This window comes from Ochotona curzoniae, unplaced genomic scaffold (assembly GCF_017591425.1).
Source record: "Ochotona curzoniae isolate NIBS_2020 unplaced genomic scaffold, NIBS_Ocur_1.0 scaffold_4763, whole genome shotgun sequence".
NCBI lineage: Eukaryota > Metazoa > Chordata > Mammalia > Lagomorpha > Ochotonidae > Ochotona > Ochotona curzoniae.
The window spans coordinates 3,596,902-3,623,501 of NW_024467123.1; the positions used below are offsets into that span (position 1 = coordinate 3,596,902).

At 51.0% G+C, this 26,600-nt stretch overlaps 1 protein-coding gene across 1 annotated transcript in view; it reads left to right on the top strand.

Moving 5' to 3' along the window:
* The first annotated feature begins 1,365 nt into the window (after window positions 1-1,365).
* The window catches only part of FRMPD2 (FERM and PDZ domain containing 2), a 79,017-nt gene continuing 53,782 nt past the window's right edge, over window positions 1,366-26,600 (top strand). Inside the window, exons 1-11 of the mRNA XM_040970386.1 lie at window positions 1,366-1,489; window positions 2,851-3,008; window positions 6,225-6,290; window positions 7,585-7,776; window positions 10,152-10,284; window positions 11,501-11,588; window positions 14,608-14,743; window positions 16,694-16,765; window positions 18,842-19,016; window positions 21,110-21,254; window positions 22,540-22,678. Of these exons, the coding sequence (XP_040826320.1) occupies window positions 1,366-1,489; window positions 2,851-3,008; window positions 6,225-6,290; window positions 7,585-7,776; window positions 10,152-10,284; window positions 11,501-11,588; window positions 14,608-14,743; window positions 16,694-16,765; window positions 18,842-19,016; window positions 21,110-21,254; window positions 22,540-22,678 (1,428 nt within the window). The remainder of the gene's footprint in view (window positions 1,490-2,850; window positions 3,009-6,224; window positions 6,291-7,584; window positions 7,777-10,151; window positions 10,285-11,500; window positions 11,589-14,607; window positions 14,744-16,693; window positions 16,766-18,841; window positions 19,017-21,109; window positions 21,255-22,539; window positions 22,679-26,600) is intronic.

Here is a 26,600-nt window from a genome sequence, read left to right on the forward strand (position 1 = left end):
CCATTTGAGGAGTAAACCAAGAGATGAAAGATTGCTCTGTCTCTCTGTAACTCTCCCTTTAAAAAAACAAAAACAAAAACCTTATACAACTAAGTCTTCTTATTTTAAAAATATTTATTTATTTTTATTGGAAATGCAGATTTAAAGAGAAAAGGAGAGACAGAAAGATCTTCTGTCTGCTGGTTCACTCCCCAAATGGCTGCAATAGCCGAAGCTGAGTTGATCTGAAGCCAGGAGTCCCCTCTAGTTCTCTCATGTGGGTACAGGGTCCCAAGGCTTTGGGCTATCCTCTACTGTTTTTCCAGACCACAAACAGGGAGCTGAATGGGAAGTGGAGTAGCTGGGACACAAACCAGTGCCCCTATGAGATTCTGGAATGTGCCAAGTGAGAATTTAGCCACTGAGCCAATGTGCTGGGCCCCAAAACAAAATTTGCTGGGCACTACTTCCTACTGCCTTGACCTAACGTTTTCCTGCCTGGAGAAGGAACACAGTCCCCTCCTCATCCTGCTCAGTGATCCAGGTTCTGGAGGTGGTACTGGGTGGCCCCAGTGGAAATGGGAGGGAGAGCCAGCCTCTTTTTGCTTAGGCAGCCTCTTGCCCTAAGGCTGGAGGAGGCAGGGCTGGAAGTGTCTGCAGGGAGTCTGGTGGCTGGGGAGAGAGCTTGGATTAGCACTGCTGGAGGCAGTGATGTAAATGGATTAGGAGAAGCCTGCCTGGTCCCTTCCTGCTCTGGAGATTAGTGGGTGGAGGCTTTGGGGGGAGGGGGGAGGGACAGACATGGAAATGTCAGTTTGGTTTTAAAGGAGCTTCTCAGCAGAGAGAGAGAGAGAGAGAGAGAGAGAGAGAGAGGTGATTCTAGGGTTCCCACTGGTACTCCGGCAGGTGCTGTTGAAAGCGGCTCCAGATCCAGGTCTGTGTGTGTGTGTGTCGGAGGGTGGGGTGGGGGGCAGCCAGAGAGGAAAGACACGACTTGCGTGGTATAGATAAAAACGGCTGCTAACCCAATTTTGCAGGCAGTGGGAAAAGGCAGGCAGCAGCCACTCGTCAGGTGGAAGTGGCTGACTGCCCAGCTTGTGCCCAGCTCCCAGGTGGCAGCCTTGTTCCTTGGTTCACCTGTTCACTTGTTTACTAATGCACTTAACGTTTCATTTGGCAGCTGGTTGACTGATGGACCTGTTCACTCACTGGTCAGCAACTTGGTCACTCTGACTTGGCTTTAGCTTCCGTGTACCTGTTCCTTACATCCGGCGCTTGCTGCCAACAGGAGGCCCACACACAGGGCAGAGTAGCTGAGCTGTGCCAGGGCCAGAGTGGGGTACGCTGCACTTTGCAAGGGCCCTACCATGCTGTCTCTTTGCAGGGATGAACCCGGCCTCTGTGACACTGGCCAGTGTCCTACAGGTCAGGGGTGAAGCACTGTCTGAGGATGACATCTGGTCCCTCCTGTCCTTGGGTGCTGAGCAGCTCCTGGAAGACCTTTGCCAAGGTAGAAGGTGGTTATGCTCGGTGGGGGAGTTACTATGAAGCTTGTGCAATGAATGCACTTCTGGGTGCTGTTTTTCCCTTTGCGATTTATTTGAGATATTAGAACATCAGGCAAATGGCATCCTGCCATGGTGTCGTGCTGGAAGCCAGGCTTGTCTCTTGGATCCATGCCAGGTGGCAGGGTTGAAAGAATAGCCATGCCCCTCCTTTGGTGTGGCAGTGTTTCCAGGCAGGCATGGTGCTTAAGAGAGACACCAGGCGCAGCCTGCTGGGCCTTTGCCAACATCTGTGTCATCTGGGCATATGCAGGCATGGGGCATAGGGGCACAGTCACCTGGGGAGCCTAATGTCCAGATGCTGCCCTCATCTGCCACTTGCTGCCCTAGTACCCTGTCAGGAGACACGATCCCACGTGGTGGTCTGGATAGGGGATGTTAACATCAAGAATCATTAAACTGCCATAGAAAAGTAACTTTAAGATAGTAAAAAAAATTTCTGCCTTGTGTCCCAGGATTAGGGGCAGGTACCCTGTGAAGGACAAACTTGGCAGGGAGGTCCTGCCTCCAGGTTGGAGGTTGCGTCTTCTGGGAGAGTTGGGCTTGCAGCTCATGATTCTGGTGATGCTCTCTGGCTTTCCTGGCCGCAGGGGCCTGCAGGTGGCCCAGGCACTCAACAAGCCATTACCAGTGGCGGCCAGGAGTGAGGCTGGTGTGTGGAGGAAGCCTGAATCCTGCAGTCTCCTTCAGGCAGGGTCATAAATAAAGTGGGTCATGAAGAAGTGAACAGGTGGTCAGGCCAAGCCTTGACATGGCTGAGGGTCCTTAAGAGTTGCACCGCCCCTTCCCTGGGGAATAGCAAAGAGAACCCCTGGCTCCAGCGCCCTCTCTTGGGAAAGCTGTACATTGCACTCGGTTCAGGAGATGGGGACTGAAGGATGCTGAATTTGGAGCTGCCAGAACCACGATGGGAAGTGGCGACAAACACTCTGGGGTCAACTCAGAGGGCGCACCTATTTAGGAGCTGCAGTGTATGGTACACAAACAGGAGGTCACACACGTTCCAGGGTGTTCCAGCGAGTGTGGGTGGGGCAGGGTGGGGTGAGTATGTACCGGTACCTCAAGACTTCTGCTCTCCTCACCACCTGCTGCTCAGTACCCAAAGGCCCGTTGCCTTAGGTGCTGGCCCCAAAGACCTCAGCCACTGTGTTGTAGCCCACGCTGCCATGCACAGGGACTAGACTGCTTCTTTTTTTCTGTACATCGCTTGGGTTCTTGTTCACCCATGAACCCAGGGCTAAGCTGCTGGCTGGTCCTGCAGGGGGCAGCCCCTGGTCAATGCCCGCTGTCACTGCCTTGGTTTCAGACACCTCCGACTATGTCGTGTGCCCCTGGTCGGCCCTGCTCTCGGCGGCCGGAAGTATTGCTTTTCAGAACCGCGTGTCTCACATCGAGGCAGCTGCTTTCAAGGCCCCCGAGCTGCTGCGGGAGCCGAGGCGTGACGAGCCGCTCGACATGTCACAGGTAAGGCCACCACGCGTCTCTGTGCCCTGCCCCTCGTACCCACCGTCTCAACCTGCTGCTCTACCGATGCAGAGCAGATTTGAGGACTTTTGTTCTTGGGCTTCAGTTCTGCGACAAGCGTGGGTCACTTTCTCTGAGCCTTCATTCCTCCACCGGCCGATGTAGATGTAATTTAGCCCTTTGGGCTGTTACCCATGTTCAGAAAAAAAAAAGTTGGAAAAAGCATGGGAAATGGTGTGGCGCCTTGGGATCGCTGGCAGCGTGTAGTAAGGTGTGTGCGGAGTGCTTCCGGCTGGCAGCATCAGTGGAGACTCTTGGTTTTCCTAGAGAGAATATGTTTTGCTTCTAAATAGCAAAGCAGTTTCAATCAGCACAACTCTCCATTCACCACAGTTCAGAGGTGGGAGTGTCATGCTGCAGGCGTGGTCCATGGGGAGGGACGTACTGCTGTCCAGGGCATGACTTGCACGCCTTCTTCCTGTCATTTCATGGGATACATGCAGCTCCGCCAATACTGCTCCCCGTGGGAGTCCGCCTGGACTCAGCCTCAGTCTTAACTCGGCCTGTTCCCGCCTCTCAGAACAGAAGCTGAGAATGAGGCCATGGAGGCTTCCAGGCTGGCTTTGGCAGGGTCCATGGGAGCCCCTGCCCTGTCCCCCCATCTGCCAGCATCTTCACACTGCAGGTCCTCATGTCCTCATCTAAGTGGCCAGAATCCTGCTTGGGCCTCATTGGACATCTGCAGATGAGGTCCCTTTACATCTCCCTCGGTTTGGGTCTCTGGGTTTGAGTCTGCATCTCACTGGGTTGCCGCTTCCATTTTGGTCTCAGTTAAGATGCTGCTCACTGAGCCCTGGGGTCTGGCGTTTTTAAGTGGGTATCAAGGAGCCTATCAACACCATGTGGCACCCCAGGGTGGCATGTTCCCTGTGGTCAAGAAGAGCTGGGAGAAGACCAAGAGAATACCTCCTGTCTCCCCTTCTGCTGCTGGACGGGTTTAAGGTGTACTGGAGCTGGAAGCTTCCGCCTGGTCCTGAGTGCCAGGAAGCCAAGTCTGCCCCACTTCTTGCTGTGCACCTTGGCCTTGCCCATCCCACCTGTCCTGTTTTCCAAACTGTGCTGCTGCTGAAGTGTCTGCCTCAGGCTGTGCTTCCCAGGACTGGAACTCAGGCAACTGCTTGAGTGTTCCTGGCTCCCTCCCTCATTGTTCCAGCACTCACTGATCAGGAGCAGGTGTGACCCTGCTGCCCGGCCTTCCCTTGAGTGCCTGGCATGAGCCTGGGGCATCTTCGAGCTGCAGAAAGACACGCTCCTCCCTCTTGCATGTTTTCCTCCATACAGAGGGGAGAGGGAGGGTTCCAAGGGGCAGGACCAGACTGAGTTAAGAACTGAGGCCGAATCAAGCGTTGTTACAAAGGCTGAGCCAGGAAGCCCAGGGCAAACTTGGCCAGGAGAGGGCCAACCAGGGGGGAATGGCTAAGTTTTGAGTCTACAAAGCAACTCTTCTTGCCAGTACCTTGGTGTTCAGGCTGTGAGCTTGACATGAGGCAAGTGCCCAAGCGAGAGGAAACCAGCCACACCAGCTGTTCAGTAGGCCAGCAGGCAGGGTGCCATGTTATTGCATCTCTTAGCCTCCCTGACACTCGGTTCTATTCCTCTCCATTCTCTTCCATTCATCACAAGGCTGTCCACTGCATCCAGCTTAGCCCAGTTCCTACAAAGGGTAAATGCTTGGCAACCCGGGACATAGAGGCATCTCCTCCTACCCTTGGGATCTCACACTCAGGTGGAGGTAGCAGGTGAGGGCAGGGTCCTAGCTACAAGTCACCCCCTCCCATGCTCATGGCAGACATCACCAATCTAGCACAGATTCTTTCCTTCTGAAGATGCTGCTTTCCAAAACCTTCTCACTATCTTTCCCCAGGTTGAATCTACTGGTGGGCTGTATTTAGGATCTGGAGTGGAGCCTGTTGTCACTGTGGGATAGGTATCGCCCTAGGACATGTGTAGACAAAGCCTTCAGTTCCCAGGGGTGGCTGGCACTCTGCTGGTGCTCGGGGGCTGTTGTTGCACCTGCTGTCAGGGTTGTCCCTTTGCAAATGGGAGTGCAGCTCATGCATTTTCTTGTGAGGTGCTTAGCCACATGCACCAGAAGGACAGGGACTGGCATCGGGTGTGACTTCAGATGACGATGAAAGCCAAGTGACACAGATGACCTTGACCTTCCGATGTGAAGAACAAACTCCATTTGTACTAAATCCACTGGGCTGCTCAGGTAGATGTGTGTGTGTGTGTGTGTTTTAAGATTTATTCATTTTTTATTGGAAAGGCAGATATATGGAGACAGAGAGGAAGATCTTCTGTCTACTGATTTGCTCCCCAAGTGGCTACAATAGCCAGTGCTGAGCCGATCTGAAGCCAGGAGCTTCTTCCAGGTCTTCTACGCAGATGCAGGGTTCAAAGGCTTTGGGCCGTCCTTGACTGCTTTCCCAGGCCACAAGCAGGGAGCTGGATGGGAAGTGAGCCGCTGGGATTAGAACCGGCGCCCATATGGGATCTCTGTGTGTGCAAGGCAAAGACTTTAGCCGCTAGGCCACTGTGCCGGGCCTAGTCCTGTGTTTTTTTGCAAGTTGATGTTTCATCACTTCGTTTTCCCAAAGGCCATTTCCTGGGGGCAGGGAATATATCTTGTCAGTAGTAACAGGGCCCCAGAGTAACAGCAGAATGACATTTAATCTTGTTGTTTTATCAAGATACAAACACCAGAGCCACAGATTTAGCTCCTAGTGATTCAGCAAGAAGCATGGGGATTGCTCAGCAGGTTCATCAAGGCCTCTCATCTGGGCTGTGTGTTTTCCATTTTACTCTCTTTAGCTGCTGGCTTGTTATTCTTCTCATGGTCACCCTATTATTGCTATGATCCCATCTATCACGTTTGTGTACAAGGCAGGGATGTGGGGACAGGATGACATGGGACAAATCACATAGGTCAGTGATGCAAGTTGTTTTTGTTTTTGACCAAAGTTGTACATCTCTTTTCTGAAAGCAAACGTCATGGCTCCTGCTGGGAAGTGCATTGGCTCAAGGGTTGCAGGTGTTGTCTGGCTAGCCAGGCAGCAGTGCCTTTGCCAGTGGAAGTTGAGCTGTATTTTGTATGCAGGACCACAGAGCAGCAGAGACAATTGGCATCTAATCATGGCGTTTCCTCTTGGACAGGTGCACGTGTATTCCTTAGGAATGACTCTCTATTGGTCAGCGGGATTCCAAGTTCCGCCAAGCCAGGTCTGTAAACCAAGTCCTCCAAGCCTTGCCAGGCTCTGGCTCTGCCTAAGTTAGCGGCTTTCTTTGGGGCAGAGACCGCATCTGTGGAGCTAGGCATTGCCACATATCACAGACCGCCTTCTTTTCCCGGGGTGTTCTTGGTTAGTGCTGGGAGCAGCGTGCAGATTCAAGGCCAGGCACTGTGATGTGGAATGCAGGGGCATCCCAGTCAGCATCTTACCCCTTCCCCACTGCTCTGTTCCCACCATCCTGCAATTCCCAGTAACTGTGAGCACATCACCATGATCCTCTCCAGAGCCTGCTTTCTTGCTGCTGATGGCTCATTCACATTTCTGTGCTTTTGCATACACTGCTCCTTCCACACACGGCTCACCTCCACTCTCCTGCTGATTGGCTCCTGGAAATTAGTCCGTGGCTGTTTACTTCTTCTGTGTCGCTGCCTTGCCCAGTGCTGGCCCAGGCCCAAGCCCTTGTCTTCCTTTAAGGTCTTTGTCTTTCTAACTGACTGTTGAGATCCCCAAGGCAGGGACTGTATCCCGAGGAGCTGGGTGTCCCAGTCCCTCAGATGCCTCTGATTTCCTGTGTGAGTACAGAACTCAGGAGCTGTGTACAGGAGGTATGTACAGGTACGTGTACAGGAGCTGTGTAATGGAGGTATTCACAGCTGATGCTCCTGGCAAGAAATGACTGTGCACACTGGATCTGGATCATGGGTTGAGCACAACTGAGACCTTCCCCGTGGCTGATGGAATGTATGAGCAAAGTGCTTTTGTGATGTGTGTTTGTTTCCTTTGGCTTGATATGTACCTACAATTTAACCAGCCATGACTGAGCACAATGTGCTCGTGGTTGAAGATTGATGAGTGGGGAAGGTCATAGGTCATACGACCATATTCTGTGGTGCGTGGAACGAGCCACAATAGCAGGAGCAGTGAGAGGCTGCCAAGGCACTGTGAGCGGCAGCTGACCCTTTGGATAAGCCGGGTGCTTGGCACATGTGGAAATCCATCCAGCCTAGCACTTACTGTCATTTGCATCTAAAGCATATGTTAGGGTTAAAGGGTATTCCATGTCACTAAGCAATGTGCCACACCCAATGCATGCACTCAACATTCAGTGGTTTGATGAAGACTCGCAACTGTCTCAGAAATCTCTAGAAGGAGCTTGCACCTGCCTTGTGGTAATGGAGACATCCCTTTCCATGAGTGTCTGGGCACGCCTAGCTTGGGGTCAGCCTTAGCTGGTTCTGCAGGCTGTGCTGCTGCCTCTTCTCACCGCTTTGCCTGTCTTCCAGCCCCTGCAGCTGAGTGAGTCCTTGCACTCCATCCTGCTGAGCATGTGCGAAGACCAGCCCTCCCGCCGACGGCCCCTGCAGTCAGTCCTGGAAGCCTGTCAGGTCCGTCAGGAAGCAGTGGCCGTGTACCCAGCCCCTGCCAGTCTCCATGTCCAGCGGCTGGTCGGCTTGGTTCTCGGCACCATCTCTGAGGTCAGCACACAGTTGTGTATTTCAGCCTGCTAGTTAGTGCAACATGCTGTAACTGATGCTGGATTGACACGAGTCAGCACATTCTAATTTATTGGAATGAAATACAATTAAAAATTCAATTCCTTATTCACAGATGCCACATTTCTTAAAAAGATGTATTTGTTTGTTATTTGAAAGGCAAAGATAGATAGATAGAGGGAGAGGGAGAAATTTCCATCTGCTGGTTAGCTCTGCAGAGGCTGCAACAGCTGGAGCTGGGCCAATCGGAAGCCAAAAGCTTCTTCTGGGTCTCCCTTTCGGGTGTAGGTTCCCAAGGACTTGAGCCATCCTCCACTGCTGTTTAAGGCTGTAAGCAAGGAGCTGGAGAGGAAGTGGAGCAGCCAGAACTCTTACTGATGACCATATGGGATACTGGTACACAGATGGAAGGTTAACCCACTATATCATGGTTGGTGCTTAATCTTAGCTGCTGGATCAGACACCTACTTCTCTTCAAGGCATTTGTATTGGGTAGCGTTGGTGGAGACTTTTGGAGAGACCAACTACCTACATTACTAAGGTCCCATGATCGTTTCAAAGACTGCTTACCTAAAACCTTCCGCTTATCACCCATGACTCAGTGTTCTTATCAGAAGGCAACTCTAGCCCTGCCACTAGAAACCTTTCTGACCTGGCTCACATGACCACAATAGCTATTGCAAAATAGCCTTTCCCCTGCTGTTTTGTACCTTGTACTTGTCACACTTTGCTGCTTGCTGCCCTGCACATTTCTCATGCCCACTCAGGAGCCTGGCACATGATGGGCATTTGATGTGGGTTGGGTTCCCTCAAGGTTACTCCAGAGACAGGGATTCTTGTGCAAGAACGGATTGACAGAAGGGGGAAGGATGGGGAGGAGTCAAGCTGAATGGAGAGATGGTCTGAGCTGTGAAGGTGGGGCAGAGTGAGGCCAGCAAGGGGCCCATTGCACAAGGTATAAGGAGGCTTGTGTCTGAGACGAACCAGAGGTGGCTGGGCTGGGCAGCTTCACTTGTCCCATTGGGAGAACTGAGCCCAAGATGAACACAGGGTCCAGCTGAGGGGACAGGGCTGAAGGGATGGCAGAATGGCATGTTGGCAGGTGTCACTCAGGTAATGCTTCTTGATGCTTCTTGTGGCCTGGCCTCCCTCTGGGACCCCTTATTTCCTGGCAGGTGAACATATGGCTTTTCTTACTTGAGCCAGAGAAGTCAATGAAAGAAGAGGTGTGCATATGTTTGAAAGATAAGAAAGTTTGTGGGCAATGGAATTAAAGTAGAAGTCTACTTTGGTGCAAAAGGTTTTAAATTCAGCATATTTGTCTCTTCCCTCCAGTATACATTTTCTGTGAGTATTCTTTTGGGGGAGAGTTTTTTTTTTTTTACTTTATTTTTATTTGAAAGATAGGGTTACAGACACACACAGAGAAATCTATCTGCTGGTTGATTTCCCCAAATGGCTGCAACAGCTAGAGCTGGGTCTATCCAAAACCAGGAGCGTCTTCTGGGTCTCTCGCATGGGTTTAGGAGATCAACCACTTGGGCCATCTGCTACTTTCCCAGGCATTCAAGTGAAGAGCTGGATTGGAAGTGGAGCAGCCGCGACTCAAACTGGCACTTATATAGGATGCCAGTGTGCAGGCCAAGGCTTAGCCTACTATGCCATGGTGTTGGCCCCCATTATGCCATGGTGCAGGGAGCTGGAAGGAAAGCACCAGCACCCATATGGGATCCCGGTGTATGCAAGGCAAGAATTTTTAGCCACTATGCTATATTGTACCGTTTCCCATCCCAACCACCATGTGTTTTTAAAAGACTCTTTGCATGGTTTAACAACCATTGTTTGAGTCTACCACACGTTGGTGTCTCTTTGTCTTTGGAGAGACACTGTGTTGACATAGAGCATCTCCATCAGAGATCCACAAAGCAGGTCCCCGTCCCTTGTTGAACGCAGCCTTCCCTGGGACATTGCCATGGTGCATGAAGCTCTTGGTGGTGTAGAAAGAGACGGATGGATGAATCAGTGTCATGTGCGATAAAGATAAGTGTGAATTCAAAGACAAGGGCGAGTGATCAGAAGGAAGGGGAGGAAAGGACAAAGAGAGCTACCAGGGAGCCAGCACAGAAGGAAGGCACGGAAGGCACAGGTGTCCTGAAGACCTGGGCTGGTGAGCTTAGCTGTCCACACAGGGGTGCAGCTGTTCCCGCAGTGAGCCTGGTTCCCCGAGGAAGCACTGTTGGGTTCCCACAGCGTGGGACAGCTGTGCTCAGTCTGACCGCGTCTTGTACGGGTGTGCATGAGTGTGCACATGCCCGGGTGACCTTGGGACGCCGATGTGCCATGTTCTTGGCCTTCAGGTGGAGAGCCGTGTTGTGGAAGAGAGCTCCTCTGTGCAACAGAGCAGAAGCTACCTGCTCAGGAAGAGGCTGTGTCAGGTGAGCGGTGAGAGCCCAGCGAACAGGACGCCCGAGGGTCTGCGTGCCTGCAGAGGTGAGTGCGGCTCTGGGTCCTAATCTGCGTGGGCCTGGATCTGCCTGATGGCAGAGGAAGCCCTAGGGAGGGAGTGCTGAGCTGAGGACCTGCCTGTGTTTCCAGGAACTGGGTTATAATTTAAACAGAATCACTGATTATAAACATCACCTCGTTTTTATTGATTTCTAATTTGTCCATGTTGATAAGAACAATTCAAAGCAAGTAGCAGAAAAGCACAATTTTGCCTTTATGGCTTTCTAGTTGAGTGAAGGAAAAAGGGGTTTGTACAAGGTGATTATCATTGTAAGTTCTGAGTTTGTTCAAAGAGTGGCTTTTCAATGAACTTGCAGAGGCTGGCAGCATGCCGGTCCTGGCTGCTCCACTTCCAACTCAGCTTCCTGCTAAAGCACCTGGGAAAACAGCAGTGGATAGTTCAAGTGCTTGGGTCCCTGCACCATTGTGGGAGACCTAGAAGAAACTCCTGGCTCCTGGGTTTAGCCAAGGTGTTTCAGTCATTTGGAGAGTGAACCAGCAGATAAATAGAAGCTCTCTTTCCCTCTCTCTTTTCCTGCTCTCTATAACTCTACTTTCAAATAAATAAACTCTACTTTCAAATAAATAAAGTCTTAAAAAAAACCCAGGATTTTCTGTCCTCTACTTCTCAACTGAATTTGAGCTCTATGAACCTTATAAAAAATTAATATTGGTTCTTGTCCTGAAAACAAAGAGCTCTCTGTCACTAAGTTTTTAAGATTTTTATATCCCCTTATCTTCTCCCACCTTGTCACTGTCATTACCACCCCCTGCCCCACTTTTTAAAAAAAGATTTATTTAATTTATTTTAAAGACAAGTTTCAGAGAGAGAGAGAGCCATCTTCCATTTGCTGGTTCATTCCCTAGATAGCCTCGGCCGGGCCAGGCTCAATTCAGGAGCCTAGAGCTCCATCCGGGTCTCCCACGTGGATTTCAGGGACCCAGGCACTTGGGCCATCTTCCACTGCCTGCCCTGAGAAGCTGGATTGGCAGCAGCATAGCTGGGATTTAAATTGGTGCTCATGTGGGGTACCAGCATCACAGCTGTGGACTTAACGTGCTGCAGACACAGAGAGGGGCCAGAAGTTTGGCCATGATCGCACAGCTGGCTGACGGTGATGCTCTCCCCACTCCAGGCTGCCTGACTAAAGAAAGCTGTGCTTTTGCCTCGTCTTTGCCCCTCCCCCTGCCATCTGATTAGTTTCAGAGAGAAGCACAGAGACCCAGAGCTCTGTAGAGCCTCGGTCAGGCAGCTCCGCCCACAGCCACTGCAGTCTCTCCGCTAACAGGTGAGCATCATGTGACATGTATCCAGGAACACCGTGAACATGGGGTGGGATGTTGGTGGCAGGTGTCGGGAAGTTGGGGGGAGCATAGCCTGCCATGTTCATGGGTGACATTTAGAAACCACTTGTTTCTTCAGCGAATGTTGGCTGCATTCCATTAGCAGTGGAAGAAGCCACAGTTAAGGTGATGAAGTGCCATTGGGGCGTCATGTTTCTTTGGAGGCCCAGGTCAGGCTCAGAGAGGGAATGACAACCCCTCTCCACACCACAGTGCAGTGGCCAAAAGTCCCGATCAACTCGGGTAGCTCAGGACCCTGTGGGGCTGGTGGGCTGGACTGTGCTCAGGTGCTGGGGTGGCTTGGTGCATCTGTGAACAGCAGCAAGCACCTTGACTTTGGGCAGCCTTGCTCCTGGCGGGCTGGGGTGGTTCTATGTTATCTAGGGGACTCTGACTGTTCTTCAGCAGGACAGGCTATGGAACTGTTGTTAGCAGAGTCCAGAATCGGCCCCTACCACTCCCACCTTATTCCATTGGACAGAGCAAGTCTCCAATGCAGCCCAGATCCTGGGTGTGCAGGATGGGGAAATGGACTCCCCTCTCTTGATAAGAAGGAGATGCATTGTCATGTCATGAAGGACAAGGATCAGGGAGAAGAATTAGGGCAACCGCAAACATTGTGATGGTCTAACATCAGATCTGAAGCTGCATCAGGGGCTGTGCTTTCCCTTGGCCGCTCTGGAGTTTGGGGGATCACTTTTGTTTACATACTGTTTTGTCAAAGGCTGGGACCCTGTCTGATATCTGGCTTCATTAGCACTTGATGCCAGGTTCACAGCTGGGATCTGGCCCAGAGCTCTCATCTTTTAGAACCCAAATCTCCCAATTAAAATAGCTGTCCAAAAACTCTTGAGTTCATAAAGTAGATGATGTGCCATGGAAGGGAGTTGGGTCTTCCGTCATCCCAGGGTCTACTCAGGGCCTGTTTGGGATCTGGGGTCCTGCAATCCACAGCAGAAAGATGGATGTACATGGGAGATGGGGGAGAAGCACCCTTGTCACACTGGCCTAGTTACTGTGGCCAGTTCCTTCCTTCCTGGTCGGTTTCAACTTCAAGGATTACAACTTTCCCCAAGAATAGAAGGTCCTACGATTCTTCAATGACAAGTGTGCAGAAAGCACTCCCACGTTAATCGGTTTATTGCAATGCACACAACAGCCACATGCACAAAAACTCACAAGAGAAGAATGTAAACTGATAGGTTAGACATAGGTAGAAAAAAAATCCCTTGAACACAGACGGTGAGTGATGTGTATCCAGGGGGACATTTCCAAGTGTCCCAGCAAATGTGCCCCTTCCTGTGGACTCGGTGACTCTGAATTTGCCCACTCAGCAGTGAACAAAGGTGCTGCCACTCCCACAGCCAATGCCCTCTCTGAGTTCTCCAGTGGAGTGGAGTGACGGTGATAGGTGTCTCAAATGGCACTCTGCAGACACAAGTGTTCATTGTTCCAGAATGCATCTTACCTCAGCTCCCAGATGTCAGTCATGGAGGGAAAAGTCCTGGACTCAAGTGCTCTCTTGCATAATGTCAGGCAGCCAGAGGGGAGACATGGGATTCCTTGCTGTGAACCTGCACAGGGCTCAGCCACAGCTTGTGTTTACAGGAAACAGTTCAAGGTGGGGTCAATGCTATCAATGCATCATTACATTAATCCCAGTTAGGGCCCAGCGTGATGGCTCAATGGTTAAATTCCTCCCTTGCATGTGCTAGGATCATAAATGGGCTCCAGTTCATGTCGTTGCTGCTCCACTTCCCATGCAGCTCCCCTGCTTGTGGCCCGCAAAAGCAGTAGAGGATGGTCTGAAGCCTTGGGACCCTGCACCCACATGGGAGACTTGGAGGAATTTCCTGGTTCCCAGCTTTGGATCAGTTCATCTCAGCTCTAGCTGTGCTGTCATATGGGGAGTAAACCAGAGGATGGAAGATCTTTCCCTCTATCTCTTCTCTCCATAAATCTGATATGCCTTTCCAATTAAATATGAATAAATTGGGCCCGGCGCGGTGGCGCAGTGGTTAAGGTCCTCGCCTTGCACGCCCGGGATCCCATATGGGCGCTGGTTCTAATCCCAGCAGCCCCGCTTCCCTTCCAGCTCCCTGCCTGTGGCCTGAGAAAGCAGTCGAGGACGGCCCAAAGCTTTGGGACCCTGCACCCGCGTGGGAGACCCGGAAGAGGCTCCTGGCTTCGGATTGGCATAGTATCGGCCGTTGCGCTCACTTGGGGAGTGAGTCATCGGACGGAAGATCTTCCTCTCTGTCTCTCCTCTCTGTATATCCGCCTTTCCAATAAAAATAAAATAAATCTTTAAAAAAAATGAATAAATCTTTTTTTAAAAGATGAATCCCAATTAAAATACCCATTTGTTTAGAGTCACATGCATCTTCACATACCCCAAGTGTGTGGTGCATTCTTTTTTTTTTTTTAAAGATTTATTTTTTATTGTTTTTTCATTGGAAAGGCGGATATACAGAGAGGAGAGACAGAGAGGAAGATCTTCCGTCCGATGATTCACTCCCCAAGTGAGCGCAACGGGCCGATACTATGCCGATCTGAAGCCAGGAGCCTCTTCCGGGTCTCCCACACGGGTGCAGGGTCCCAAAGCTTTGGGCCATCCTCAACTGCTTTCCCGGGCCACAGGCAGGGAGCTGGAAGGGAAGCGGGGCTGCGGGAACTAGAACCGGCGCCCATATGGGATCCCGGGCGTGCAAGGCGAGGACCTTTAACCACTTGCGCCACCGCGCCGGGCCCGGTGCATTCTTTTTATCCCAAGTCCTCTGCTTCTCCTTTGGAAAGCGAGTGTGATAACTTTGCTGTGGGCACACGGTAAAGACTTCACATAGAGGTGGCTGCTGTGCCCTGCTCAGCTGAGCCCCTGCAGGTGGTGGTGGGGCGGGGTGGCCTTTGGCTGCACGGAAGCCATTGCCACTGCTAAGTGTCTCTTTTCTTCTCCAACCCGGCCAGCGCGTTGGCAGGTGCAATGCCCCCTGATGCCCAGGAGTGCCGGCGGCTCAGCTCTGGCTCTGCACTCTCGGTGGCAGCAGAAAGCTCACTGCCAGCAACTCCTACTCACCAGGATCTCCTGCCAAGAAAGGGCAAGGTGAGTCAAGGAGGGGGCAGCTGTGGGTGGCCGCCACAGCTCTGCCAGTGTATAGGGTCCTCAGGTGGCCAGACATCCTGAACTGAAGTTTAGGGCAATGGGACTCTCATAAACCTAAACTGTGGCTTTCAGAACGTAGGTGTTGGTGGGGCATGGCCACCGGGCAGGTGTCGTGGGGTGTGCTGTGTTGGACAAAAGATTGGAGATGTGGGGTCCACCCCACAGTTCAGGGCAGTAGCCAAGCCCATGGTGACAGAGCTGCCAAGGCAGAAGGGACTTCCTGGGGGAATGCAGGGCACAGACCCAGGGGCTGCAGGGCCAGGGGAAAAGAGTATCTCCCTCTTGACTCATGAAGAGGGTCTAAGGGTTGGGGAATATGAAAAGGCGGGATGGGAGCAGAGAACAGTCAGGCCACTTGCCCTGGGGGGCAGGTGTCAGTAACCACTGGAGCATGCCCAGGCCTCCTTGGACCTTGGCTCCTCACAGGCAGGATGGTCATCTGGTTGCACCTGAGCTGGAAGGTGAGGCCGTGGAACCAGTGGTCCTAACCCCTGGCAATGCAGAGCATGTGGCACCACAGCCTAAGAATGCAACATTGTCAGCTGGAAATGTGCCTTAGTCTCGCCTGGCCCTCAGTGACTGTGAAGAGCTCCTCCTGACAGACTGCTCACAAACAGACATCCTCCCCCAGGCCTTCTGCCGTAGCCTAGGGACCCTGTGGCAACATCACATCCAGAGTCCCCGCATGGTGTCTGTCTGTTGCAGAGCCCTTTGCTTTAAGCTCCCCAGCAAGGGAGCCAGGAGCTGCACCCCATCCCCACACAGACTGGCTGAAAACCTGACCGCTCCCACGTGGAGCCTGATCCCTAGACGCCCTGCCCACTTGTGGGTCTTCCTGAGCTTGGCTGGAGGGCGGAGGAAGAAGGTCCTAGAAGGCATTGTTCACTTGTGTTAGATCCTCTTCCTGCTTCTTCTGGGACTCTCTGCAGACACAGGTCATTTCCCAGCTGGAATTTTTGGCCTTTTGGGATGGTGGGTTTGGCTGAGTACCTTGAAGAGTCATTCAAAACCCACCCAGCCCCATCACTGTCAACTAACCTCTCAAGGTCTTAATTTTCTCACCTATAAAATGGGTTGAGAACTCGCACCCCACAGAATGATGCCTGGATCTCAGTGATAATGAGGACCGAAGTAGTTTTCTGAGTGTTAGCAGGGTGTGAGGGCAGGCACTAGCTGGTTCAAAATTCAGAGCTGGAAGAATATGCCACTTTACTGAATTCTAGAGGTCATTTAGGTTGAAATATCTGCTTGCTGTATTACATGCGTTATTCTTTTTTTTTTTTAAGATTTTTAAAAAATTATTTTGATTGGAAAGCCAGATATACAGAGAGGAGGAGAGACAGAGAGGAAGATCTTCCGTCCAATGGTTCACTCCCCAAGTGGCCACAATGGCTGGAGCGCCAATCCGAAGCCAGGAGCTTCTTCTAGGTCTCCCATGCAGGTGCAGGGTCCCAAGGCTTTGGACCATCTTCAATTGCTTTCCCAGGCCACAAGCAGGTAGCTGGATAGGAATTGTCGCCACCAGGTAAAACTGGCACCCAAATGGGATCCTGTCATGTGCAAGTCAAGGACTTTAGCCACTAGGCTACCGTGCCGGGCCCTTACTCTTTTTGATGCATGCAAAAAGGCTGTATGACAGTGTGTGCAAGTGAAACTTCGAACACAGTGGATTTCTCTGTATCCAGTTAAAGAACTTGACTGTTGGCCATAGCCAATCTCCATGCATGTTGCTTCTGCCTTGAAATGCTGCCCTTGCTGAAGTCTCATTTCAGCTTCATGCTGCCTTTTTGCTGCAGGAGCAGGTGTGAGCTCAAAGCGCGGAGGAACTCCGCCCCAAAGCCCAGACCCTGTCCTGTTTTTTCTAGTGTAAGTGACTGCTGTCTCCCCTAGGTGTCTAGGCCGGAGTTTGTCCTGCTGGCTGCAGAGGCCCCAGTGATGCTGCACCTGCCTGCATCAGTCGTGGTAACTCCTGGGTTAGGTGGGGAAAGGGCTGCCCAGCAAGGGGGCTCCCACAGGGCTGCTGTGGTGGCCCTCGGCCCCTCTGCCCCAAGGGAGCCCTGCCGAGCCTGCCTCCTTCCCCTGCTCCTCATTTGGTCGGAATATCAGTCAGAAGCATCTAGAAGGTGCCAGGTGCTACTGTTGACCATGATCTCAGCTCTGGAAAGCATAGCACAAGGAACTCACACAATAGCAGAGAGGGGCAAAGATAGACACATGTGTGTCCACAAAAAGAGGCCAGGTGTGGATTTGTGCGGAGAAAACAAACGGCACACGGAGCAACCGTTTGGCGTAGTAGTTAAAATGCTGATTGGGGTTACGCATCCCATTCTGAGGGAGTCCAGATAGGTTCGAGGTCTGGTCTGGCTCCTGATTTACAGGCTCTGGCTAATGTGCATCCTGAGAGGAGGCAGGTGATGACTCAAGTGCTTGGGTCGCTGCCACTCACGGGCGAGAGCCCCGTGCGAGAGCTTCTGCCTGCCGAGTCCTGGCCATGGCAGACACTAGGAGTGAGCCAGCAGATGGCAGATCTCTGTGTCTCTGTATCTCTGCCTTCCGAAGAAGTAAAACAAATAACAATTCCACAAAGACCAATGGAGAAGGGAGGAAGGGGAAGTTTGCTCCTTCAGATGGGGGAAGTGGCATCTCCCAGGGGGTGCCATGTGAGCGGAGCCAGGCACAGAGAGAGGGACTGGGCCCATAGGGAGAGGGGGTTGGGGACAGAACAATTCTGGCAGAATCAGAGGGCCCAGGCTGATGGGAAGCCTTCATACCCCAAAATGAGTTCAACAACTTCTTAGGCTGCTCTGGGGTGCAACATGGATTAATGGCGTGGCCAAGGGCATGCCCCTGTGCTCAGCCCACCCGGGATCCTACAGAAAGTCCCTTCCCACAGGGTCTTCAAGTCTGCCTGCTGAGGGAGCAGGAGCGGCTGCAGGCAAGGTCTCCAGTAGTGAAGGCCAGTCCAGGGCTGTTCTCAAACAGGAGAGGCCTCCTAGGAAGGTTCGGCTTTAGGTCCCAGGTTGGGAGTAGGGTAGGGGTGGCACTCAGCCCTTATTCTTGGGGTGAGCCTGGACCCTCAGCAGGAAAGGGAGGAGGGGTGGCTTTACTTTCCAGACCCCAGGCAGGGTCTTGAACCTGACCTGGAGGACTCCTAGGAATCTGCTGTGTCGGGGAGAAAGGGATGAGTATCCAGGCTAAAGCAAGCCTGCCTGGGGGATGAATGTTCAGGGCAGAACGCGCGCAGCCAAGAGAATCCAGGGCAGAGCCTGCGCGGGGATGAGCGTCCTGGGCAGGGCACATGCAGGGCAGGCCGGCTACCTTGGAGAGCACCCAGGGCAGGGTGTGTGGAGGGGTGAGCACCCAGGGCAGGGCGCGTGGGGTGGGGGGCGGGGTGAGCACCCAGGGCAGAGCGCGTGGGGGAGGGGTGAGCACCCAGGGCAGGGCGCGTGGGGTGGGGGGCAGGGAGAGCACCCAGGGCAGAGTGCGCTGGGTGATGACAGTCCAGGGCAAAGTGTATGGGGGGCAACCTGGCCACAGGGATGGACAGCTAGGGTAGAGTGCACACGGGGCAGGCCAGCTATAGGCGGCAGGATGAGTGGCCCCCTGGAACCCAGCAGGATTCCAAGGAGGCTGAGGCAGGCAGAAACCCTGATTCTGCTGTCCCAGTTTCTAGAATCCTCTTACTGCAGCCCTGTCTGTCTGCTTACGGGATCTGTGCCCTCCTACCTCCTCTGGGCCAGACAGGGTGACAGATGCCTCCAAGGGCCCGTGACGCATGGCTGAGGCCCCGCAGAGCCTGGTGGAGGGCATGGATCTCCATCTGATCTCAGTCTGCAGCCCCCCAGGCAAGTCCTCTGTGGTCTCTGAGCTGCAGTTTCTCTCACCTGAATGGGAACTGTAAACACTCATGGTATCAAATTGCTAGCCACTTCAGTGAGACAATACATGCAATGTGCTGAGCCCACAGTAACTTGCACAGGGGGCTGGACAATGTCTCCTAGCTCCTGGACAAGGGGCACTTGTTATTGTTGTTTGCAGACCAGAAAAGGGAAGTCCTACTTGGCTCTCAGGGATGTGTGTGTGGTCCTGCTCAGTGGGCAGTGCCTGGAGGTGAAATGTGATGTCGAGTCCACGGCAGGGGACGTCTTCCAGGCCGTGGTGTCCTTTGTCAACCTGCGAGAGATCACTTATTTTGGCTTGGCCTACCTGAGAGGTGAGTGTCTCCCCGAGCGGCCTTGCCCTCCTCCTCCCATGCCCCAGGAGATGGTATCTGGGCTCCTAGGTGAATCCACGTGTCTGGGTCCCTGAGTTCCTACTGGCAAAATTGCAGGGGCTTGGGGTGTCTGCCTCTGCACCCCTAGACATCAGGGAGATAACACAGGTTTCCAGATCCAGTGGAATGTTTCCTACCCCCTCCTCTCTCTCTGTCCTCTTTATCCTCTGCATCTGCTGTCTTTAGCGCCTTAATCAGCTTATGTTCCAAGGGGAACGAAGGAAAGGAGGTTGAGCCAGAGGCAGCAGGCCTGTCAGTCCTGGCTTCACTTGAGGTGCCTAGGTGTGGGGTATCAGGGTTCCTCTCCTTCCCCACCCCCACCAGCTTGTGTGTGTCAGCCAATGTGCAATGGAAGAACCAGGGGATATGATGGGAAATGAGTGGGGCTCTCATTAGACCTCCCAAAGGAGCCTTCTGTCAAATAACAAAAAGAATTAGTGCATGCTGCTAGGCGATCATGGTCCATAGATGTCTGTCTGCTGGGTCTTTTGTGAAGTATGCATGCAAGCATTTTCAGGGGGAAATAATAATTAATAATAATAATAATAATAATAATAAATTATAATAAATCCCAGTGTGTTTGCACAGCTGGTCTAACCTCATGGTGGAGCTCCTGCCTATCTTGTCTGCTCGCAGGCAGGTACATAATTCTACAGCTGCTTAGTGAGGGCCTTCCTGGGAAAATCGCTCAAAATAGAACCTCTGGGGTTTGGGTGAAGATCAGCCTGGGCAGAGTTTGTCATCCAGACTCTTGTGTGGATATCCTTGTCCCTTAGTGGGGAGAACTGACTGAAGTTAAGGCCTGGTGGGAAGTCAGATTTAGCAGCCACGGCCTGGGAGGACACTGTGTTGAGGGCCGTTAGAACCCCTGGATGTCCACTTGCTTCCCCCTGGTGTGCATGTGCCTTGGGATTGTTCATTTAAATGTTTTGCCTTCCAATGCTGGGCAGGACTCGATGCCCAGGCACGTGGCATTGTGCACCCATGCTGGATGGTGGAGAGAAGGGCAGAGTTGCCTTGGGTGTGCAGCGGAGGGGAGGGGTGGAACAGGATGGAGGGTGTGGCGGGGGGTGGGGAGGTAGAATTAGCACCTTGAAGATGAACAGGAGAGGAAAAGGGGCCTCCGGTGGGTGTGGCTGACTCAGCTTTCCTTCCAGAAGGGCATGAGCCAGGAGCAGAAGCCCTGAGCTTGGGCTGGTGGAGTTTTTCAGCTTGGGCAAATGGGACTTTATTCACACCCTGTCTTAGCTGGTGCTGCAATGGTGAAGCACCGTTTCCCACAGTCCTGGAGGCTGAGTTCAAGTACAGGTGCCAGCTGACTCACTCTTCTCTCTTCCTGACTTGCACGTGGCGACCTTCTCCCTGTGTCCTTGCATCGTGGGGCGAGAGGAAGCTCTGGCTTTTCCGTCTTCATTTCATGACATCCCTCCCACCCAGGGCATCCCATCGAACCCTCATCGCTCCCGGAAGAGCCCTCTGCCTCCGAACACCATCCCATAGGGGCTTAAGGCTTCAACATATGGATTTTAGGAGGACAGAGGCCTGTAGCCCACACACACCTGTGACAAGGGAGGTGAAGGATTTTCACACCGAAGCAACACGATCCTCCTGTGTAATTGAAATCATCCCTAGATGATTACCCCTAGGTCAGTAACACCTACCGCAGAGTGGATGCTGTGTTAACAGCCGTCACGCTATATTGCTTAGAGGTAATAATTAAAAAGTCTGTATGAATCTAGTCCCATATTTTTCCATAGCGATTTGGTGCATGGTTGGCTGCACCTGCTGGTGCTAAACCTGTGGGTTGGGTGAGTCAAACACCATCACAGCTTCTCTGCTCCACGCTCAGGTTCTCCTCCTCTTTGCCTGCTGCTGTTACAGGTCCCTGGTGCCAGGTCCCTGGAGGCCTGGCTTCCTATTCCTTCCTGCACACCTGGCTTGCACCTGCTGCCTCAGAGCAGGACTCAGGGCCGTGAACCTGACGGAGGGTGCATCCCTAACGATACTCTTTCCAAACCTTTCCTCTGTCTCAGGCCAAGAGTTCTTTTTTCTGGATAATGAAACCAGATTATGTGAAACAGCTCCCGAGGGCTGGAGAGAGCGGCTGCAGACTGCCACGGGCACCTTCACGCTCTTCCTGAGGATCAAGTTCTTTGTCAGCCACTATGCGTTGCTCCAGTGAGTGCCGCAAAGCTGCTCCCTGAGGGATTTGTGTCTGTCCTGGTGTGGGCAAGCAGCTCCTGGGAACTGCTAATGTGCAGCAGCTCTTGCAGTGTCTTGTTGTTTGCTAATGGGAGCAAGAAGGAAAACTAGGTTTTTGAGGCAGGCCCTGGTGAAAATCAGAACTTGCCTTTTAATTTTTTTTCCAAAATTTAAATTTTATGTTTATTTTTGAAAAATTTTAAAAATGATTTTGAAAGGCAGAGTTGGAGAGAGAGAGAGAGAGAGAGAGAGAAAGTCTTCTGTCTGTTGGTTCACCCTCCAAATGGCGGCAGTAGCCAGGGCTGGGCCAGGCTGAAACAGGAGACTGGATCTTCCTCTGAGTTTCCCACGTGGCTGTAGGTGCCCAGGCAGCTGGGCCATCCCCTGCTGCTTCCCTAGCTGCCATCAGTAGAGCTCGATTGGAAGTGGAGCAGCCAGAACTCAAGCCAGTGCCAGTATGGGATGCCAGCACTGCAGGTGGCTCCACTGTTTCATTTCAAACGGGCTTCACTCTGGGCCCTGTGTGGTGGCCTAGCGGCTAAAGTCCTTCCTTGCATGCACCAGGATCCCATATGGGTGCCAGTTCTAATCCCAGTGGCACCGCTTCCCATCCAGCTCCCTGCTTGTGGCCTGGGAAAGCAGTCGAGGAAAGCCCAAAACCTTGGGACCCTGCACCCACGTGGAAGACCTGGAAGAGGCTCCGGGCTTCTGGCTTCGGATTGGCTCAGCTCTAGTCATTGCAGCCGCTTGGGGAATGAATCAACAATGGAAGAGCTTCCACTCTGTCTCTCCTCCTCTCTGTGTAGCTGACTTTCTAATAAAAATAAATCTTAAAAAAAGTGCTTCACTTAAGGTCAAAGTTATCTCTTCCTAACTCCAACATACCCACCTCTCCTGCCCCTATGTACAACCCAGCAGCCCACGGTGGCAAGTTAAAGAGAAGATCATGGATCTGGGGTTGGGTCAATCTCTCTTCACTTGTAACTTCCCTACAAACCTCACTGCACTGAATGGAGATCAACTTCTTGCCTCGGATCACAGAAACACATGTCTCTGTGGGGGTCGTGTGTTGTGCCTGGCATAGAGGGGCCCTGCTAATGGCAGGAGGCAGGTGCCAGTGAAGGAGACCCTGTCAGACCTGGCATTGCCCTCTGGCTTCTCTTGGGCTGTGTCCCGTTTTCCTCCCCTCCCTAAGTCTTAGACTGGGAGAGTCCTTTCCCTCAGCATGGCCGCTGTCCTAACACCTGCCCTGCATTTCTAGGCACAGCTTGACCAGGCATCAGTATTACCTGCAGCTTAGGAGAGATATCCTGGAGGAGAGGCTGAGCTGTGACGATGAGATGCTGCTACGGCTGGGTGGCCTTGCCTTGCAGGCCGAGTTTGGCAGTTATCCCAAGGAGGTAGGGGTGAGCACAGAGCCGCTGGGGGCAGGGGGCGGGGAGCATTGGAAAAGCTGCTATGGGATAGGGGAGCATCAGTGATGCCAACTGTGTAATTAAGTATGTGTCCATCCATAAGTATATCTACCTATCTGACAATCAAACTGTGTATCTACTTTTTTCTCCTTCCCTCCCTCCTACCATTCCTTCCTTTCTTCCATATACTTGTACATACTTGTCCATCCACATATCTACCCCCATCCACACATCCAACTAATCCATCCATCCATCCATCCATCCATCCATCCATCCATCCATCCAAGAAACACTCATTGGGTATTCTTTGCTAGGTCTAGGGGCTACTAAGATGAACCAATCAAGTTGATACCTGTTAACACAATTCTAGTCTAATAGATTTCTCCTAAAAGCAATAGCTTATTTGAATTCTCTTTTTCTTCAATAGTAATAGTGAACCCTTATTGTGAGATCCTTCTGTGCCTGCCATTCACCCTGATTTTTTAATCCATAGCATTCACTCCCTCAACCCTCAGAGAAACATCGTAAAGTTCACATTCTCTTTCATGTTTGCTATAAGAACAATCATGCTGGTAAATGACCAAGTCTCAACTGGAGACCCTCTGGTTGTGCCTTCAGGGATGGTGTGGATTCTGGATGCATCGCCTCTCAAGTGATAGTTCCGGTCTTGTTGACCAAGCCCTTGCTGCAGCATAATCACTTATATCTTTTCTTATAAAACTTTATTTCTAATAGACACATTGTGATTGTATCTTTTTTCAGGTGCAATGGAACATTTCAATACCTGCATACAATGTGTAATGACCTGCTCATGATAGTCGCCCTATCTATAACCTCACAAATGCATTTTGTTCTTTGTGTGGGTTACACTCAAAATCTGTTCTACTAGCAATTTCAAAATATACAGTGCATTGCTGCCAATCATGATTACCCTACCCAGCTGTGGAACAGTAGAAGTTACACCTTTTATCCAGGTGTTTCTCTGTAACTATCCAATCACTGTCTCTTCATTCTGCCATCCCCCTCTTCCTCACCAGGGTCTGGGTAAGTACTCTTACACTCTCCATTTCTCTGAGATCAAACTCTCAGCTTCTATACAGGAACCCGTGTGCGACCTTGTGGCAATTGCCTTTCTATGCTTGACTTATTTCACTTAGCCTAATGTCCCATGGTTCCAACTTTGTTGCTGCAAATGGCAGAATTTCATCCTTTTTGAAGGCTGACTAGTTCTGTGTCCTGTATGTATGCCACATTTTCCGTGTCCATTGATTTGCCAGTGGACATCTTGGTTGATTTCGCATCTTGGCTGTTGTGAATAATGGTACTGTTGGTATCTCAGTTCTTTAGGTAGGTGTCTTTCCAGAGCATTAACTCAGTCTTCACAGAAACATGCACAAGGCTCTTGGTATCATTTACACTTTCCACGTTGTCCTTCACCTCTTGTGAGCAATTGTAAAATGTTTGGTTGTTTTAGTAATACACATTCTAACTGGGGTGAAATGATATTTAAATATAACTTTGATTTGTGTATTTCATGATGATTAGTGGTGTTGGAGCATTTCCCAAAATACTTGCTGGCTATTTGTATGAACTCTTTTTAGAATTGTTTATTTAGGTAATTTCTTTCTTTGTTTTAAAAAAGAAATTTGGATGCTTTGATTTTTTTTCCAGCCTGGTTGTTTGGATTCTTTGTACTTTCTGGAAATGAATCCTTTGTCATATAAGTAGTTTCCCGATATATATATATATATTTCACATGCTGTAGGTTGCTGCTTCACTCCTGATGGTTTCCTTTGCCTGCAGAAGCTCATCCGGTTCTCTGGCTTGCTTCCGTTGCATATGATTTTGGGGTCTTCTAAAAAAAAAAGTAAACCAAAACTGTCTCTTCCAGTGTCTAACAATCAAATCTCCCAGTGTCTCCCTGTTTTCTTCTAGAAGTTTAATAATTTGGGGTCTTATATTTAGGTCCTCAATTCATTTTTAGTTTATTTTCATGTATGATGAGGGTTATTGTTTTATTCTTACGCATACTCACACATGCACATGTATATGTGTGCATAGAAGTATATGTATATGCACACACACACACACACACGCACACACGCACACACGCACACACGTTCAGGACTTCTATTCATCATTCACTGAAGAGATCTGCCAAGCCTCACCTTCCCCCAGAGTTGGGGTCCAGAGAGTTGCCGCAATGCCCTCTGCCGCCCACCAAGGCAGGCGCCCCTCCTTCCGTGTGTAAAACCGACAGGATACATGAGCCCTTCCTGTGTGCGGCTGCCCGGTCAGACCTTGTTGCTGGAGAGCCTGTTCTGTGTTGAATACCGGCTCAGCCTTGAGAAGCTCATTCTCTTTCTATTTGTAGTTGAGCCAATTACAAGCTGGTAAAAAAAACAGGACTTCTAAGGGCCTGCTTGGCTATATGCTAGGTGCTATGATGGCACTTCAAAGGGCATTAAGGGGTACCTCTCAGGCCAGAGCTCTGCTCTGTGTCATTTGATGGGCAGAAAGGTGAGGTTGGCCCATCCAGTTGAGGGGGTATTGCAGGTGTTTCATCATTGCTTGAGCTATGAACCACCTGTCAGCCATAGAGGGACTTAGGGTGACCTCCTAAAGTGATTCTGATGTTGGAAAAAGATCGTAAGTCACTGTTGGATAGGACTGGGAGCTTCTGAAAAATTGTATGTGGAGAAGTAATTTGACCATATTTGTATTTTAAAAAGGGAGACAAAGGTAATCTTAGCATAAAAACAATGGCAGAACCACTTTGCTGTTGTGATGGGGTGCAGCCAGTTGATGGCTAGCACCCATTTGACAGGTTAAGTGACAACCTCGTGAAAACTGCCTTTTCTAACTCTTCTCATTAGTTAATTGGATGCGTGAAAATGGGTCTGAAGGCACTGCATGTACACCACTCCCCTCCTGCCTCCTGCCCCATTCAAGTTAACTGGCAGTGTGGAAATGGCTCCAGAGGCTCCTTGCACTGGCTCCTCCTACCTGCTATTGTTTTAGGTGAGGTTAATTAACTATAGGAAAACTTTGGGCTCTGGCAGTTATCTTCCTACTTCCCACTGCTTAGTTACGTGAGTGTATGGAAACTTTGGTCTGTATGGCTCTCAATCTGATTGGAGGATGAGAGCTTAAAAACCCCGGACTTTGGCAGCTCAGGGTAGTAGGGGCTGTTGTCTCCCAGCTTGGGCAATAGAGACTTCTCCTGACATCCTACAGTTGGGTCTGGTGTGATTTGAACACATTGGGATTTGGGGCAGTTGTGAGTACTGCCCTGCTGGCTTGGCACTGTAGTCTCAGTTCACATCTGTCCTCTGGTGGCCCTCCTGAGTGGCCGTGTGGGATGCATTCCCAGGGCTGCATCTTCTAGTCATCACCCAAGTGCCACCTTGTACTTGTGGTTTGCTGTTATTATTAGAGTTGTTTGTCATCTTTCCTTTAACAAATGATATAGATGTACATGTACTTGTGCTGGCAGCTTTTTGCATTCCAAACGAACTTCTCTAGGACAGAAGAGAGTGCTTTCAAGATTTTTTTTTTGGAAAAATGCAATTGAAAGATCAATTTATTTTGGTGCAAAAAAAGTTAAACTTCGGCATACTTTGTCTTCACACACACTTCCTTGAAGGTTTTGGAAACTTCCTATGCTGGAGTGTCTTGACTTAGTAACATGCATTGCATTTCTGGCCTGATGGGTCGTGGGTTCTTAGTGCTGAATGTTGTTTATTCAGTCACCTGCTGGAGACATTTCACTTTCAAGTTTTGGCGACTGTGCATAAAGCTGTCATCAGCATCTGTGTGGATGTCAGATTTCTCCTCTAGGTAGACATCAGGGCAGACTAGTACTAGATCAGCTGGTGAGATTACTTTTAGTTCTGCCAAAGAATCC